Consider the following 18,355-nt stretch of genomic DNA (forward strand, 5'->3'; position numbering starts at 1 on the left):
GATTAGGATATGAACAAACACTGTAGCTATAGAAGAAAAAGTAAAGAAAGGAGGAGGAGCCTAAGTATGTTATAAAGAAAAGGATATCTTGGTAGTGACCTAAATGTGAGAAATAAAAGACATTAGGGAGTAAGAAAAGAAGCTATAAGACTGGAAGCCAGGAAATACTATATATGGAAATTATTGGTGGTGATAGCAAAGTAGATCCAGGAATTTGGACTCATATTACTGATAGGTGAGATGCCAAGACTACAGAAGCATATAGAGGAAGATGAGTTAGACATTCTTTTTGCCTCTAAATAGAATAATCAAGACCAATGAATAGAAGTTACTGAGAAGTGATTTTGACTCAACAAAAGGAAGAATTTTTTAACAGAGCTGTTGGAAAATGGAATTAATCTTTTTTAGGTTGTGAGTTTCCCATCTCTGAAAGTGTTCAAGAAGAAACTTGATGACTCCTTGTTAGGGATGTTGTAGAAGAGATGCATCCATTAGCAGGGGGCTGGGCTAGATGATCAATAAGGTTCCTTCCAACTCTAGGGCTCTATGATTCTATGGTATCATTATGAAGCAATTAAAAACCAGATGCCAGAGCTTCCACAATGAAATGAGTGTAGTCCTACAAAAGTCAATTACAGTTGTTATAATGTTACGGCTGCTCAAAATATGTTTTAGAATTTCTTTTAGAAGTTCAGCAGCAGCATATAACTGAAGGGTGGAGGGGAGAAATTATCCACATATATGCATTCTCCATCCTTTATCAGTAATTTTTTATCATTTCCCTAATTCACTAGATGTGGCTGCAAATAGCTTTTAGTGTTTTAAAAAAATCCTTTAATCTCAAATGGCAAATATGTGCCACTAAACATACTGAAAAACACAGCCTTGGGACTCATAAGCAATACCCAAAGAGGAAGTTTCCAAAATGTTTTCAGCAGTGACAACAATGCATTCTCTGCCCCAAAGACAACTTTGTCAGGGACAACACTCATTTGTCTGTTGAAGCACAGACATGTTTAATACAAATAATTCTATTAGCTTAGCATCATACCTCACCAGAATGATGTGTATTCATCAATTAAGTATGTAATAACAATTTAATCAGACAGCCACATTTAGGATGTGTCAACAGTGCAACGAACTGGATTAGGTAACATGCTAATAAGTGAAAGGTCATTGTGAAATGACGGACTTTAGCCACAAAAAAGAAGGAATGACAATAAAATACTTCTCCAAATAGAAACATAAATAACAATAGCTCCCATTTATACAGTGTTTTAAGGTCTTCAAAATGCTTTACAAAAAGGATTTTATTTGAACATTACAATGATCCTGTTAAAGAGATGCTCAGTAAAGATATATATATATATATATACACACACACACACAAACATATATATATATATATATATATATATATATATATTTTTTTTTTTTTTTTGTATCCTCTTCCAGAATTACTCTGTGCAATGGAGGGGATTCTGGCTGGTACTGGGCCACCAGGGCATAAACTCTCCTAAGTTCTATGCTAAACTGAAAAGGCATTTAAGCTTGGGACCAGCAATGGGTTACGTGATTGTTTTTCAAAGGCAATCCTAAATTGTTTTTGAGTATGTACACTACTGGTTTGACTGGAAACTCGGCAAAGAGGGAAAAAAATTGAGGAGGATTTAGTCCGTCTACAAAGTATTATAAATGTTCATTCACTTGAGAAATTTTTTTCCTTTTATCTCTTATATGGAAAATGATATTTTTTCTTTTAAAATTATTTTTATCCCAGTTTAACTGGAACTCCTTTAAGCTAGATTAAACATGAAAAATGCAAAGCCTTGTCTCATAAACTCAAGAATCAGTTTTACTTGTACTAAAAATAAGCAATTCACTCAGGTTTCCAGTAATTACTGTAAATAAAATTTTTCCCACCTGGGAGAAGTGTTTCCCACAAATGTTACATTCAAAAGGTTTCTCACCTAAAACAAAAACAGAACATGTAAAACTGTTAGTAGTGATGGTGTAATCAGTGACATCTTTAAAGAAGTGCTTCTTGTATTGTTATTATAAGGGTTTTTAAATAAAAGGAATACTATGTTTTTTATTACATATCCATTGTGCTTCTCTCCAACTGGAAAAAAATTACTTTTTTGGTAATTGGCTGTTTCCCTCTAAAATAAATATACCTAGTTCAAAATGTATCTAACTATCATAGTCAGACAATTCATGCATTCACCTAAAAGACCCATCCACATGAGGTATAAAACTGTTCTCCTCTGCACACACACACCCCCAAGCTGACCCCCAAAGCCTTTTTACCCCTTCTTGCTTGAAGAGCTTTCAGTTCTATCATTTGACCCTAACAAAACACCTGGCATTTCCATAGGCCTTGAAGACTTACTTCAAGCACCGGAGCTATGGATCTCAATTTGAATCTTGCCACAACTGAGAATCTCCCCAAAAATATTCTCCTTATTTTACAGATGAGAAAATAAGCTCGGAGTATTGTATCACCTTTAGGAACCTAAAGAGTGAAACAGGCATTGTGCCCCAAAGATCTCCCTGGACTTTAAGCTCTGGGATATTGAACCTCTGCCATCTTACATGCAAATGACAGAACGAGACATGTGAAAGAGAGTATGGAGTCAATAGACTAAAGGGTGGGGGGGGGGGGGAAATAATGGTTTTCTTTGACCTCAATCAGAGTTAACAGGTTATTAAAATTTTTTTTTTCATTATTAGCTGTGGCCTTTTGCTGGAACAAAATACTGTCTTTACATCATGCCATATGGATAGGTGATGAGGACAAAAAACATCCTATTTCTCTCAATCCTCTCATACTAAGTTATAGCTTACCAAATTATATTGCCAGAGAAGAGACAGTATATCTTTTATGTGCCCTCATCTTTAGAATTAATTTTTTTTCTTCCTACTCCAATAAAATGATAGTTTATTGGTTTAGTAAAATTACAGTTCACTGACCTGGGTTTATGACAGAATGTTTTTATTTATATCTCTTCTTGAAAGTATAAATTAGCCTTGTGGATTATAAAAAAATCCTTGATCCTTGGCTATTTCCTATTCATTTTAAATTCTCAATTTAATTCTATAGACATGTCTGGGATGATGTGATAATAGATTCTTAGATAAATTAAAAATTCTATTACTAGAAATACAGTAAGAAAATTGGGATCATATATGGCCCAGGCTCACAAATGATTGAGGTCAATGACCCTCCTTAACAGAGTACCACATATTTCAAGAGATTTACTTCCTTTCTGACAAGATTCCTTGCATTAATTTTAATTACACTATTACTGTCATTCAAGAGATATACCTTCAAAATACAAAATACTATTTTTTGCTGCCTCTGAAACTACACAGATAAGGTTCTCAATGTCAAATATACACATGTGCATTTGTGTTTATGTGTGTGAAAGAGAGAGGAAGACAATAAGGCCTCTGAAATTTTTTTTATAATTCAGAGATACAAAAGTAAAAGTTTTTAGAATAGAAACCAAGGTTAAAGACAACCTCTTTTTCTTTATCTTTGGGACAGAATAATGTCAACCTAGTAAACAACAAAAGAACTATATCAAGACCTGAAAATCCTAGAGGATAGAAGGAAGAAAAATATCAAATCAATTGATATTTCTTGTATTTACCACAACCATAGTTATTTCCATTATCATCTGGAAAACATCCTGAAACACCTCAACAGTCCATAATATGTTTGCCATGTTTGTGAAATGTTTATCTAAAATAATCAATTAACTATAGTTATAGGAAGGCAAGGTGCAATTCACATAGCTATTTCCTAACACTTTATTTTTTGACAAGATCAGACTATTTTGAAAAATAGAAAAGGTTTATTATGTTTATTAGTTTATAATGTTTATTAGTTTATAATAATTATCATTCTAAATTAAAATTTAAAAATTTGTCCTTCTTACCAAGGGTTACCCAGACATCACAAATAATAGACATCACAAATAATCAGATTAATTTATAAAATCAGAATATCTTACTTTTTTTCATGAATTATAAATTATACAATTAAAAAACTAGTTGTAGCTATGGCAGAGAAATAATCTATTGATAGTTTATCAAAAACAGAAAAAACTGAAAGGTGCTAAAATTAATATGGAACAGAAATCAAATAAGATAAAAAGATGCCACCTTTTCAATTCAGGCTACAGAGAATCATTTGTGGAATTCTAAGATTTAGGAAGTGCATATGCAAGCTAAAAGTGAAGAAGGGAAAAGGTAGATAAAATGCTACCAAAAAGTAGTTTGAGAGAGGCAAAAAATCTTTTGCAACCATTAGCCTCATCATCAATCAGCATCTAAAAAGCATTCACCATTTTGCCTACAAGCACTAAAGAAACTGTACCTGTATGAGACCGTTTGTGAAGCTCCAAAGTGCTTGGATGTTTAAAAGGCTTTCCACATAGGTCACAAGTATACTGTCTTTGCAAATGAAGAGTTTGTGACTGGTCTTTCAAGATGACCATGCCCTCAGTCCTTTCAATTTCAGCAGCACAGTCAAAATTATCTGAATGAATGATTTCTTCCCTTTCTCTTTCTTCAGTCTCTTGACTACTAGCTTTCTCTACAGGTCTTTCATTAACTAGGGGTGACTCTGCTGTCCCTTTTGCTAGACTATGATCTGCTTTCACTTCAGATGACTGTCCTGCAGACTTCTGAGATTTTAGAAAGCTTAGTTTCTTAAGGTGGATAGCTTTTTTCAGTCTCCTCTGTTCAGCAGGCTGCAATGATGTGCTATCAGACTCTGGATCTGGAGCAACTTCATTCAAAGGTTGGGCGAGGAAATTAGAAGGGAGGTGTTCTGAAGACTCCAAGATACATTCAGAGGGACTGACAGTACAGGTATGGTTTTCTACTGAGTTCAGGTCTGTAGAGGAATTGAAAGCAAAGGGCTGTTCAACAACTCGTTCATGACTAGAACAAGTTTGTTTATAGAACTGTTTACTGTAAAAGTTTCTTAGTTTGTAATAGTAATTTGACTGCTTAAATGGAAGTTCAGTACAGCTGCCATCTATAGTTGTCTGTTTTGGTCCTTCACCTGAGGAATTATGAAGATGAATTGCTTGTGGTCCGTGGGAAGGATGGCCATCCAAAACCTTATGAGGCTGTGCACCTGATGAACATGCTTGCAGCAGATGAGGAGGGTAGTTTTCACTCATAACACCATTAGCATCAGTAGCCAGAGTACTGGGCAGGGAGAATGCACTATTACAAGGTAAGCTGGATGACTGCTCCATTGCAGTAGATTTTAAAAATGCATGACACATATTCAGTACATTTTGTACTTGTAAACATTGTGCTATGTCCAACATAGTCTGTATGTTGTCTTGGTTAAGATCTAGGTGAGAAGTGTACATGAAGTCCAGTATCTGCCCTATGCCTCCTACATTTTTAATATCCAAATGAAAAACATCATTCTTCTGGCCCGAAGAATTCTGAAATAATGTCCTGATGAAAGAAAATATATCTATTTACAGAGTAAAAGAACAAATCTACATTGACAGCCTTTGTTTACAAATAATATCTACATAAGCCCATATTAATAATTATCATCCTACAAGCATTAGAATTAAAAATCTGGTAGTTTTAAAAAAATCATATCCTTCAAATAATTTGAGCAAACTAACACAGCTATCCAAAAGGATGGAGAAGGTATCATTGTGAAGTCTGCACTATAAATTTGCAATTAGTTTTTAAAATCCACATTGACGTGAATCATGGAGAAGTATGGAATAATGGTCAAAGCTAGCCTTGAGGTCAGGAAAACTTGGGTTCAAGTCCTGCCCTTCCCCCCCCCCCCCAAATACCCATATCTTCCATCTTAGAATCAATACTGTGTATTGGTTCCAAGGCAGAAAAGTAGTAAGGGTTAGGCAATGGTGGGTGACTAGCCCAGGGTCACACAGATAGGAAGGGGCTGAGGTCAAATTTGAACTCAGGACCTCCCATCACTGGGCCTGATTCTCAATCCACTGAGCCACCTAGCTTCCCCTAAGTCCTACCCTTTCTAATTAAATTACCAGCCTGATTACTCAAACCGTGACTGGAGGGCAGACAACTAAACTCTTCCCAATGCCTTCTTTTATAGAGAACAGACCTATCCTGGCTAACCTACAGGTTAATTATGTAACCTCTCAGTGCCCCAGGCAACTCTCTAAGATTCTAGTTTACAGAAATTGTTGATCTTCACTGATAGAGGGAATTTGCCTCATTAGGGAAGCTTTCTATGAAGATATCACAGGTTTGGACAAAAAAATACAGAAGACATACCAACAAATATAGAAAAGTTCAAAGACTATTTCTAAGGAAAACAAAATCTGCTTACTATCTGTATAGGTAAACTGTTTCATATAGTATAAATTCTAATGACAGTATACAGCATCAAAGAGTATATGCATTTTTTCCATATTTGGTTATCAACAGACTTTCAAATTATCCTTAATTATTTCAATGTACAAAACACAAGTACACTTATATTCCTATTTAGCATATCCTACCAGAATGCCTTAAACAGCATGTTTTCTTGGGACAGCTAGGTGGGTCAGTGGATTGACAGCCAGGATCGGTTCAAATCTGACCTCAGACACTTCCGAGCTGTGTGACTTTGGGCAAGTCACTCAACCTCCATTACCTACTTTTTACTGCTGTTCTGCTTGGAACCAATATACAGTAGTGATTCTAAGATAGGATGTAAGGTTTTTTTTTTAAGTATGTTTTCTTTAGGATATATGAGAAACAAAACACCAGTAATAGGTGTTGAGTTACTTAATCTTTTCATTCTCAAAGAATATGAATTGCTTGTAGATCACTGGACATTCTTATTTTTATTAATAATTGAGTACTACTTTTATGACATCATCTCAACTGCTAAAAAACATCTCAGTAAGCTCACAACATTCTCTCAAAGACAGATTTGCATAGTTTAAAAAGAAAAAAACTTGCTCAGAGACAGATTTGCATAATTTAAAAAGAAAAAAATTTGAATGGAGGTTATAGGGATAATACTTTTAAAGTGAGACCTCTCACCGGAGCCAAAGTATTTTGGTTTTAAAATTGGTTCTTGTCAAGATCATAAAGGAATAAAGCCCAAAACACCTACCTAAAATACTGACTGAAAGAAGCTAGAACATTTTTATGTGCTTTAAAGCAGACTCCTTTTACCACCAACATACAGTCACAAAGAAGGCCTTGAATTCGCTGTTCATGGAGCTGCTGGAGGAGGTGGCAGCTGTGACTAGCAACAGGATCCATGCTAAATCATTCAAGATACCTAAAATAAAAATTAGAATGAGAATTTATAAAAATTCACTTAAAAAATCATAGAAAAAAAAACTCTTGAAAAGCACCAAAACTGATATTTGTTTTATTGGCACAATCTCCCTTCACAACAGAAGACCAAAAATTTCTGTCCCAGAAAACTGAAATAAGAACGTTATTGTTTCAGTTCTTAGATTTAGCCCACTTAAATATATGACCAAAAAATGTTTTAAACACCATGAAATGTTCTGAACCCTCAAAAGTAAGGTGACTAAGATTCATTCCCCCCCAAGATTAAATTTTTAAAAAATCGAATATCCATGTATCAGTTATCCTTGCTCTCATTATAATTTAATGAGGAAGTATACATTTAAAGAACAGTAATAAGAAAAACAGGAACATATCAAGTGAGTTGAAGACAATAGTATTGAGGTTTGTTTGTTTTTTTAAACCCTTATGTTCCATCTTAGAAACAATATTGAGTATTAGTTCCAAGGCAGAAGAGTGGTAAGGGCTAGGGAGTGGAAGGATAGGTGACTTGCCCAGGGTCACATAGCTAGGAAGTGTCTGAAGCCAGATTTGAACCCAGGAACTCTCATCTCTGGGCCTGGCTCTCAATCCAATATGTCACCTAGCTGCTCCTGGAGACAATAATTATTGTACAAGTTCAGAGGTTAGAGATCACTTCAGTTTGGGGTGCTAAAATAAATAAGATCTTTTTTTTTCTTAAGTATCGCACTGAACTGGGTTTTCCACACACTGCTATTCTTATAAGGAGAATAATTTCTTGAGAAATTAAGGTACTGTAAAAACACAAGACATTAGCAGAAAGAGGAAGTAGAAAGAGTAACTCACTCTAATAACATATTTTACAGTTTGCAGAATGCTTTGCGAACAACCATTCAGCAAAATAGATGACACAAGCATTATCATTTTACAGATAAGAAACCACCATCAGAAAGATGAAATGACTTCCCCAAAGTGACATAACTGGTGTGTGTTCAGGTTAGGGTTCTTCTGCCTCCAGTCTGATGCTTTTCCACTTCACTATCACTTCTAGGGGCCAGCTGGTCTGGGTGGAAAGGAGGGCAAGTAGGAAAGACTGGATGGAATCAACCTGTGGAGACTGAAATATCCAATTACTAAACTAGAAGACCATGCTTATCTATAAGCAGTCACCAAGCCCTGCTGTTATCTCAGAAATGTCCATTATACCTACCCTCTCTTTTCCACTCCTACTGCCTTCACCCAAGTTAAGAGTTAATGTTCTTACTATTTTTTGCTGGGATTACTATAATAGCCATCTACCTGATCTTCATATCTGCAATACCTTTCCTCTTGATTCCCCTCTAATCCTACATATTGCCATATCCATCCTAGAGCATGGCTCTGATTATGTCAAAGGTTTCTGAATAGCTCAGAAATCTTCAATGACTTACTGCTTATATCCAAAACAGGGTCACCACACTAGTTCAGGTCTTTATAACTTTTTTGCCTGCATTATTAGCAATAGCTTTCTATGTGATCTCCCTGCTTCTGGTGTCTCTTTTCTCCAATCCATTCTCCAGTTGCCAATATAATGTTCCAAAGGGACACGTCTGACCATGTTGTAGTCCTGCTCAAAAAGCTAGTTGTTTTTCACTACCTATAGGATAAAACGAAAACCCTTTAGCCTGGCTTGAAATGTAAAGCCCTCCACAATATAGCTCCTGACTACTTTCAGATTAGTTTTATGCTATTTATTCTCAAACTGGCCCAAACTGGATTAATAGCTATTCCCTGACCTAATACTCCACCTCCTACCTTCTATTATTATAGCTATTTCTAATGACTGAAACACACTTCTTTCTATCTGCCCTCTCAGCATCCTTCTCTTCTCCAAGGCTCAATTGTGGGTTTCTTCATATGAAATCTTTCCCTACTCAATTTTCTTTGGAATAGACTTTTTTGTATGTGTTACATTCCTCTCCTCAATAGCAGGATTGCTTTGTTTTAACCTTTGCATTCCCAGAACTTAGCACAATGCCTTGCAGACAAAAATTTAATAAATTTTTATTTAGTTGGACTGATATCCAAGTGGAAATATCTTATAAAATACAGCCCTGGATCTTATGTGAGACAGCACACTAGAGATATGAATTTGAGAATCAACCAGCATATAGGCAAGTGAAAATGTTGAAAGCAGTTGAAGTGTCTGTCAAGTGTCTGTCAAAGAGAATAGCAGGAATTTTCATGGAAGTAAATGGAAAAAGTGAAGGGCACCTCTCCACAGGCTTTTTGCTAACAATATGCAAAAATATAGTGTTTTCTTCAATTCCAGAAATGCTTCTTTTGACCCTTCCATCGTTCAGCTATTATTACTAAACTTATGAAAATAAGTTGTCCACCTCTATGCCTCCATTTCTGCACCACTCACTCTTATCTTTAACCCCTTGTAGTATGGATTCTAATCTCACCACTCTATTGATCTCTCAAAGGATACAAATGACTTTAGGTTAAATCCAATACTTCATTTTCATTCACATTTTCCTTATTCTCTCTGAAGCATATGACATTGTTGATCACTTCTTCCTAAAGAATACTTTTTCCTCCAAAGTTTCAGACTTTCCTCTTTATTAATCCTTTTCCCATCTCCTTGGCTCTCATTTGATCCCCAATCCCTTAGGTATATATTGCCAAGGTTCTAACCTTAGCACGCTTCTCTTTTTCATTCATACTGCCTCCATACACATCTCCAGCCCTGACTTTCTCCTGAGCTCCAGAAATGCATTCTGATTTGCCTAGAGAACATTTGTACTTGGCTCTCATCTTCATAACAAAATAAAGATGTTCAAAATGAAATTAATTTTGATCTCCCTTCTAATCTTCTTGACTTCAATATTTTGGTCTGTGGTGGCACTAAACTGGGGAAAAAAAAAGGAAATATGCATTTATATAGTGCAGACTATGTTCCAGGAGCTATGCTAATTGATTTTTACAAATATTATTGATCTTTGCAACAACCCTGGGATTGTTATTCTATTAGACACTATTATTATCCCCATTTTGTGGTTGAGGAAGCTGAAGAAAACTTGCCCTGAATCAAACAGCTAATTGGCCAAAGCTTTCTGATTACAGGCCCACATCTCTATTCACTTTTCCATCAAGCTTATCTTCCCCTCAAATTTGTTCCTCTTCAGATGCTTGTTATTTCTGTTACTGGCACTACCATTAAACTAGTCTACCATGTTAGAAACTTGGGTGTTCTTTTTATATAACTATTCTTTCTCTCTGACTTCTGGTATCTCACCACCACCAATTAATTTTACCTTTATAGCCTGTTTCATAACTTACTTTCTCTTTATTTTCCCCACTGCTTCCATCCTAATATAGGCCCTCATCTCCAACTCCTTGAACTGTTATATTCCCACCTTCATTTTCTTCCATATCCAATCTTTATATTCCTGTTAGAATAATCTTTTTTTATAGATATGGTCATGTCATTTCTCTGCTCACAATTCTTTAGCTAATCTTTATTGTTTACAAGTAATTTTCAAATTTCTTTCCAGGCAATCAGCTGGCATGACCCAACCTTTATAGCCTAATTTCATAATGTTCCCTGTCACATACTCCACATAACAGCTAGATTAGACTATTTATTGACTCCCAAGAATGTCCTGTGGTTTCTCGGCTTTACTTTTTTGTTATTGACTGACTTTATCTTAAATATTCCCTCTCTTTCTCCATGCTTCTCCTTTATATACTTCAATGAACCTTTTGAGCCTTGCCTCTACTAGTATAGATCACAAATCCAACCAAAGCTTCATCCTGTGTAACTATTTTCTCCTTAAGAATCTTTGGAGGATCTACTCAAATATGTTTTTAGGCCTTCCTTAGGATTTTATTAGTATAGCAATTAAGCTGTCCTTCTGTTATCCCTCTCTCCCTACAAAACCCATTCACCATACATTGTCATTTGAATTATCTATAACTTTTTTAGAGCCTGTATTACCACATAGGAGAACATTTTGTTAAAGTTTATTTTGGGGTCAGAACAGCTTGAATTCATTTAAAAAAGCAAACAAACATTGAGCAGTTTCTAAATGAAATCCAGTCTACTCTTTTCTTATTCTATTTTGGGGCAAATTCCCATATGTGGTGCTTGTCCCAGATGTAAAGACTGCCTTCCAACTGTATGTCATAGTTTGGACAATTTGTATTTTTCATCTATGAACTGCTAAATTGATCTTTTGAATAATCATGGAGCTCACTGAGGTAGCACTGTAAAATTTATCTGGCGTGATACAACCAGAACAATAATATACATATTACAGAAAAATCTAGAGTATTTGACCATCTCTCAAGGAACTTTCAAGGTGCCAAACACCAGTGAAAACTAAATGTATATATGTTTTTCACTTTTTATAATAATCAGTCAGTTATTGTTATCTCCTGACTTCAATTATCTGGTATGATCTTCACAAAAGCATGAAATGTTTTGAGAAATTCTAGAAGGTTTTATCTTCCCTCAATGAATCAATTTTCTTCTTTCAATTTATATTGTTGTAGTTATTCTGTATATTATTTTCTTGGCTCTGCTTACTTTACTCTGCATTAGTTCATCTAAGTCTTTTCTTATTTCTCTGTATTTGTATCAATCAGAGATTCGTATAATACGATATTTCATTATGTTCATGAACCACAATTTGCTCAGGCATACCCAACTGATGTATGTTTCCAGTTCTTGACTACAACAAAAATTGCTATTGATATTCTGCTGTGTAAAGGGCTTTTCTTTTTTTCAATAACATCCTGAAGGTATATATGACATAACTGAATAATTTCAAACTGCTGTCCAAAATGATTATACTAACTCAAAACTCAATAATGTACTAATATGCCTATATTGAGAACTTTTTTGAGTACTAATATCATCCTAGTTTAAAAAATTCCTTTTTTAGAATTTCCCCCTCTGGCATATCTTGTAAAATGATTCAATTCAATTCAATTCACACTTATTAAGCACCTGCTAAGCACTGGCAATCTTCTACTTGGGATGGCAGAGATAACAGGCACTCAGATAAGTAAGTTTAATTTGTGTTTAATCGATATAGATTTCTCTGGGTGTGTGTTTATTTTTAAAGTAAATACAAATCAAACTAGGAGGGCTAACAATTGGAGGAAAAAAACCTTTAGAGGTGGCATTGATTCCTATGTGTTTTCAAGATTGTGTCTTCTCCAGCATAACTTCTGATATGTTGTTGTTTTGGTCTGGATATCTTCTTAAGGGTTTTCCCCACTTTCTTTTATTTACATAAATAAGACTGGGTAAATAATGGCATCTTCCTGGTAGAATACAAGCTCCCATGAGGACAGGAATAGACTAATTTTTTGTCTTTGTATCCCCAGTATCTAGTATAGATCTCAGCTCATGGCAAGCTTGATAAACATTTGTTGAACTAAAATAAGATCCAAATGAGAATGACCTATGAACACAAGAAATACAGGGCTTCCTTATTTAGTATATCAGAAATTGTTTGCCTCAAATGTGGTGATTTCACTACCACTTATGATGAACTTTCACAACTCTATTTTACATCTATTTTTAGCACTCCAGACCTCATTTACATATATTCTTGGGATGATGGGGCTTAGTTGGATCTCACACCAAATTTTTAAATTGTTTTTTAAACAAACTAATAATAAAGCCTTTATTAAGTGTTTACTTTGTGCTACGCACTGTGCTAAGCATGGGGCACACAAATATAAGCAAGCAAGGCAGTCCCAGATTTCAAAGAGCTTACATTCTAATGGGGGAAGACAACTTATAAAGGAAGTTGGAAAGGGAGTTTCCCATGTAAAGCAACATAGAGTTGAAACTATTTTTTTTCAAGCATATATTTTTTTAAAAAAGGTGGGTTTTTCTGTCTACACATGGCTAATATGGAAATATGTATTATCTTCATTTTTATTTATTTATTTAAAATATTTTTCCATGTTTACATGATTCATTTTCTTGACTTCCCTTCTTCTCTCCCACCTCACAGAACCCACAAGCAATTCTGCTGGGTTGTACAAATGTTATCACTTGATACCTATTTCAATATTATTCATTTTACTATAGAGCAATCTTTTAAAACCAAAACCCCAAACCATATACCCATATATACAAGTGATAAGTGATGTCCTATGTTTTTCTTTTGCGTTTCTACTCCCCTAGTTCTTTCTCTCAATGTGGATAGCATTCTTTCTCATAAGTCCTTCAGGAGTTTCCTGGATTATTGCACTGCTACTGGTAGTAAAGTCCATTACATTGGATGGTTCCACAATGTTTCACTTTCTGTTTACAATCTTCTCTTGGTTCTACTCATTTCACTCTACATTAGTTCACTGAGATTCTTCCAGTTCATATAGAAATCCTCCAGATCTTCATTCCTTACAGTACAAAAGTATTCCATCACCATCAGATACCACAATTTGTTCAGCCATTCTCCAATCAAGGAACACCCTCTCTTTTTCCAATTTTTTGCCACCACAAAGAGCATGGCTATAAATATTTTTGTACATGTATTTTTCCTTATTATCTTATTATTACCAGCAGTGGTATGGCTGGATCAAAGGGCATTCTTTTAAAGTCCTTTGGGCATAATTCCAAATTGCCTTCCAGAATGGCTGGACCAATTCATAACTCCACTAGCAATGCATTAGTGTCCCAATTTTGGTGCATACCCTCATTATTTTCCTTTATTATCTGAAACTATTTTACAAGTACTATTAATTCTCTGCTATCCTCCTTTGTAGTTATGAAAGAGTTTCTATACTAATGTTGTTCTTTGCTGAAACATCTCCGTAAGAAGACCAAGTGTGTGCAGGCAAAGATTCTAGGGCTCTTTGGACATTGTGGTCACTGCTTTATGTTAATTATGCTTTCACAGGAAATCATAATAATAAAAGCCAATATATTTACCTTTTTTTCCCATTTCCCATTTTATGGCATCAATATTCAATTATGAAGATGGGATTAATTCTCCCCTGCCCATTTTTAGATTTACTTACCAAAAGCATATATACCCCACTTATACTTGAGTGGGGAAGGTCTGTGACCCATCTTTGTGAAAATGGGTGATGAATCAGAAACCACTGACTGCCCCCTGGGCAGTCCTAAGCAAACCTATAGCCTATAATTTGTCCACTTAAAAAGTAGAGGAAGGCCTAGCATGTGATGCAAAGAAGTGTCTTCAAAAGGAGTTACGACTACCTGTGAGGCAGATCTTCGTTCTTCAGAGTTCTGAGTTCGAGTTGGAGGCTGGTAAAGAATCTGCTTATTGGACCTAAGACCTTGGACTTGGCGAGACTGTTCTTAAATCTTTCCCTTTGAACTATCACTTGGGTGAGTGAAAAAGGCTGACTCCTTTCCTGGATTTTCTGAAGGGTCTAGCCTCAGGAGAGGCCTCCCCTCTTGAGAGAGGCTTTGTGATGGAACCCCTTGCTTTATTCATTCCCAGGTCCTTGGCTCAAGTCTGAGGTCCCTCCAGTCAAGGACTAATTAGCCCTGCCTGGGTTGAGTCAGGGGTCAGAGAAAAATATTTAGTATGTTAGGATATCTTATCCTACCCTCTCTCTGATATTCTTACTTTTACTCCTTTTCCTTTTGTAAATAAATTACCATAAATTGTTAAAAAATCATTTGGAATTGATTAAATTCCTGGTAACCGTATCTTCAAATGTTTACACACTCTGCTTACATTTGAGTGGGGGAGTTCTGTGACCCATGTGTGCAAAAGTAGGTGATGAATCAGAAACCATTGACTGCCCACATGGGTCACAGAACTCCCCCACTCAAGTGTAAGTGGGGTGCATGTTTTTGGTGATTAAACCTAACAATGGGCAGGAGAGTTAAGCCTATCTTCACACATTTGTATAGGTCAGATTGAAACTACTATAATCTGTACAGTGTTTTATCATCTTTATCCTTTCTTCCAACCTAATGCTCTGACTAATCTGATAACACTCAGGAAGTTGGTTATGAAATTATTCCATCAGGAACTAAAAATTTCCTCTCTAAGATACAGTAAATTTCCTTCTTTCTGGTAGTGATGCTTATTCTCATCATGCCCAGGGCCTTCTGATTATTCCATGATATAGAAGTATTCAGCTTTAAATACTTCATAAGTCTGGTTTTTTGTTTGTTTTTCATTTCTGAGAAAATGTATCTTTCTTATTTGCTGAACTAGGGACTATAGGAGTAGAACATTGCTTTCACTGCCAAGCGCCATTAATGTTTTGTTTGGTTTTGATTAAGTTCTTTTCCCCTCTCTTGTAATTCCTTAATACAAGGAATAGCTGGGTGGGGTGGGTGAGGATATATATTCTGAAATGTGTGTTTTTAAAACTTAAATAAAAAGGGGCAGCTGGGTGGTTAAGTGGATTGAGAGCCAGGCCTAGAGACAGGAGGTGCTAGGGTCAAATCCAGTCTCAGCCACTTCGTAGCTGTCTGACCTTGGGCAAGTCACTTGACCCCCATTGCCTAGCTCTTACCATTCTTCTGTCTTGTAACCAATACACAGTAATGATTCCAAGACCTAAGGTAAGGGTTTATTAAAACAAAACCTCTGAACCATGTTTTCCAAAGTACTTTTGAGCATCAACCAGTGTGCCCAACTTCACAAGGAAATCAACATTTTTAGAAGTGTAAGTAGACTTTTTTAACTCTTGCTAAGTTCTTTATAGAATTTCTATGCAAGACTTGCTTTCAAAAGACTACTTTGTGACACAGTATTGTTGTGTCAGTTTTTCTGGAATAGTTTCTTCCTATGCATCTAAGATGTTTAGCCATTCTACTCTAATTAAAAAATGCTTGATTTGGCTGTTGAAAGCTTCTTTATGTCAAGTAAAGGGTTCTGCTAATTATGGCTTATATTCTCTTGTACATCCAAAAAGAAAAACTTTTTTGTCTCTGATTCTGGAAAATCATTCGTTAATTTTCAATCTCGAAAAACAAACTGTAAGAAAAAAAAATCATGTCTATAGAAACCACCAACTGACAGTAAATCAATCACCAGTCACTGTACAAACTTAGTTACCAGCTAGAGTAGAAACAAATGAAATTCTTAAGAACCTGATGACATCATTGTGCAAAATTGCAAATCATTTCATATTTTTAACTTCTATAGCACTTTTTTTGCAATGGAAAACTTACTGGCAGAGGAATCAGAAATTCATGCTCTTCCACCAACTAGATTTTTATAGAATGTTTGAGCAGGGAAAGATCTTCAAGATTAAAATCTAGTCCAACTCCCTCATTTTTCTAGATAAGAAATCTGAGAAGCAAAGAAGTGAAGTGACTCTCTGAAAGTCAGGTAGTTAGATAGTGAAAAAGTAGAGACAAAATCTGTTTCCTGATTTATAGTCTCTTAAATGTTCTTTCCTCTACCCTAATATTTCAAACTCCTGTGGCTCCCTATTGGGAAGTCATGATGGGATATAAATTCCTTTGACATTTAAAAGCTATCACACACTGGCCCCCAATAATAAATAATAATAATAATAATTCCCAGCCTTAGTGAACATTTCTTCTCTTTCCAGATACTGTGGTTCAGCCAAAATGGCTTTCTTAATGTTTTTGAGCCTGGGATAGTCCAGTCATCTATCTTGGAGCCTTTTTCCACAGTTCCTCTACATGTCTGTAATACCCCACCCCACCAGTTTCTCAAAATTCCTAATTTTTACATGGTTGTTACAAGAGCATTGTTTTCCATTTTTTCACAATGAGAGATAAAGTGTAAGATAAAATACCTTGGTTAACAGTGTCAACTTGAATTCTAGAAACCCCAAACTTGTGGCCTAGTAGGATTTGGAAACCCCAGGTTTTGACCTTGTCACATGAGAGTTCCTCCCTGAGGGAAAGTCCTACTTCACTGCCTCTTAGACTAACAACAGATTTTAAGATTTGGCGCAGTAGGTAGTGTGCATCATTCTGGCAAGATGAAGGTCCTAAATTCAATCCTCCAAAGGAGGGTGTGACATACTGGGACAAGTTTGGGGTTTCTAGATTCCATGTTGACAATAGGAAAAAAACAAAATTTAAAAAGTCGTTATCTTTAGTTTCCTTCAGTATTCGATCAAATGCCACCTTCTCATAAGGCTTTTCCTAGAAATCATCTTGTACTTTTTCATATTCTCTTTGTATGTGCTGTCCTCACCCCTCCTTATAGCCCAAATTTTTGAGAACCATTTTCCACGTTTTTGTCTTTGTATCCCCCTGCGCCTAGTAGCTTGTCGTTGCAGAAGCTATCAAATGCTTGTTTATTGATTTGACTGCAAGTGCAACTCCTCGAAATGGTTCCTCCCTAATTTTACATACGTGGAGTAGCAACGAAAGCGCCCCAAGAAATCACGTGGTAGACAAGAGCCAAAGAACCAGCAATGCCTCATATGCAGAAAGATTTTTTTAATTGAGCAAATCTGAAGGACTGGGTTCAAATATGTCACCTTGGGAAAGTCATCTATCCTCTCTGAACCTAAGTTTCCGCTTCTAAAAAAAGTTAGAAGGGTGGCTTAGATCACCCCCCCTTCGATTCACGGATGCAATGGATCCCATACTCTTCGCAAACAACTCCAGTTCGCCCACTTCCTCCTTTTGCCCTTCAGAGCAGGGAGCGCTCCCGCCTCCCTCAGGCCAACCCACTCAGTCGGGGGCGGCGCTAGCCGCGAGCTCCTACGGTGTCCGAAAAGGATCCTTCCTGACTCTAAGCAAAGGCCCGGCCTCCCCTCCAAAGTCTGAGAGAGCTCTGAGGATCCTGCCGAGAGTACAGAGGTGAAGAGAGGCAAGGAGTGAAGTCTTGTCTTCCTCGATTCCTTCAGCTACAGCCTAGGGGCTTCCTTACCTGTCTGAGCTGGCAGGTGCACGCCCTCCTCCTCCTCCTCCTCCTGTTCCTCGGACTTCTCCTGCCCCAGCCACTCAGCAGAAAACTAAAGGCTCCGCCGACGGCCGCTGGGCCCGGCGGTTTGACAGCACTTCTTATTCCAGAACACTTCCTGGAACGTCACTTCCGCCAGGAGAAGATGGGGGCTGGAGGCG

The 18,355-nt window shown here is 36.4% G+C and overlaps 1 protein-coding gene across 1 annotated transcript in view; it reads right to left on the bottom strand.

Moving 5' to 3' along the window:
- Positions 1-18,297, bottom strand: part of ZBTB49 (zinc finger and BTB domain containing 49) — a 42,961-nt gene extending 24,664 nt beyond the window's left edge. Inside the window, exons 1-4 of the mRNA XM_003341452.4 lie at positions 18,162-18,297; positions 7,139-7,309; positions 4,385-5,487; positions 1,924-1,970 (exon numbers count right to left, since the gene is read on the bottom strand). Of these exons, the coding sequence (XP_003341500.1) occupies positions 1,924-1,970; positions 4,385-5,487; positions 7,139-7,290 (1,302 nt within the window). The 5' untranslated portion in view covers positions 7,291-7,309; positions 18,162-18,297. The remainder of the gene's footprint in view (positions 1-1,923; positions 1,971-4,384; positions 5,488-7,138; positions 7,310-18,161) is intronic.
- Positions 18,298-18,355: the final 58 nt, after the last annotated feature.

The sequence above is a fragment of the Monodelphis domestica genome, chromosome 6 (assembly GCF_027887165.1).
Source record: "Monodelphis domestica isolate mMonDom1 chromosome 6, mMonDom1.pri, whole genome shotgun sequence".
NCBI lineage: Eukaryota > Metazoa > Chordata > Mammalia > Didelphimorphia > Didelphidae > Monodelphis > Monodelphis domestica.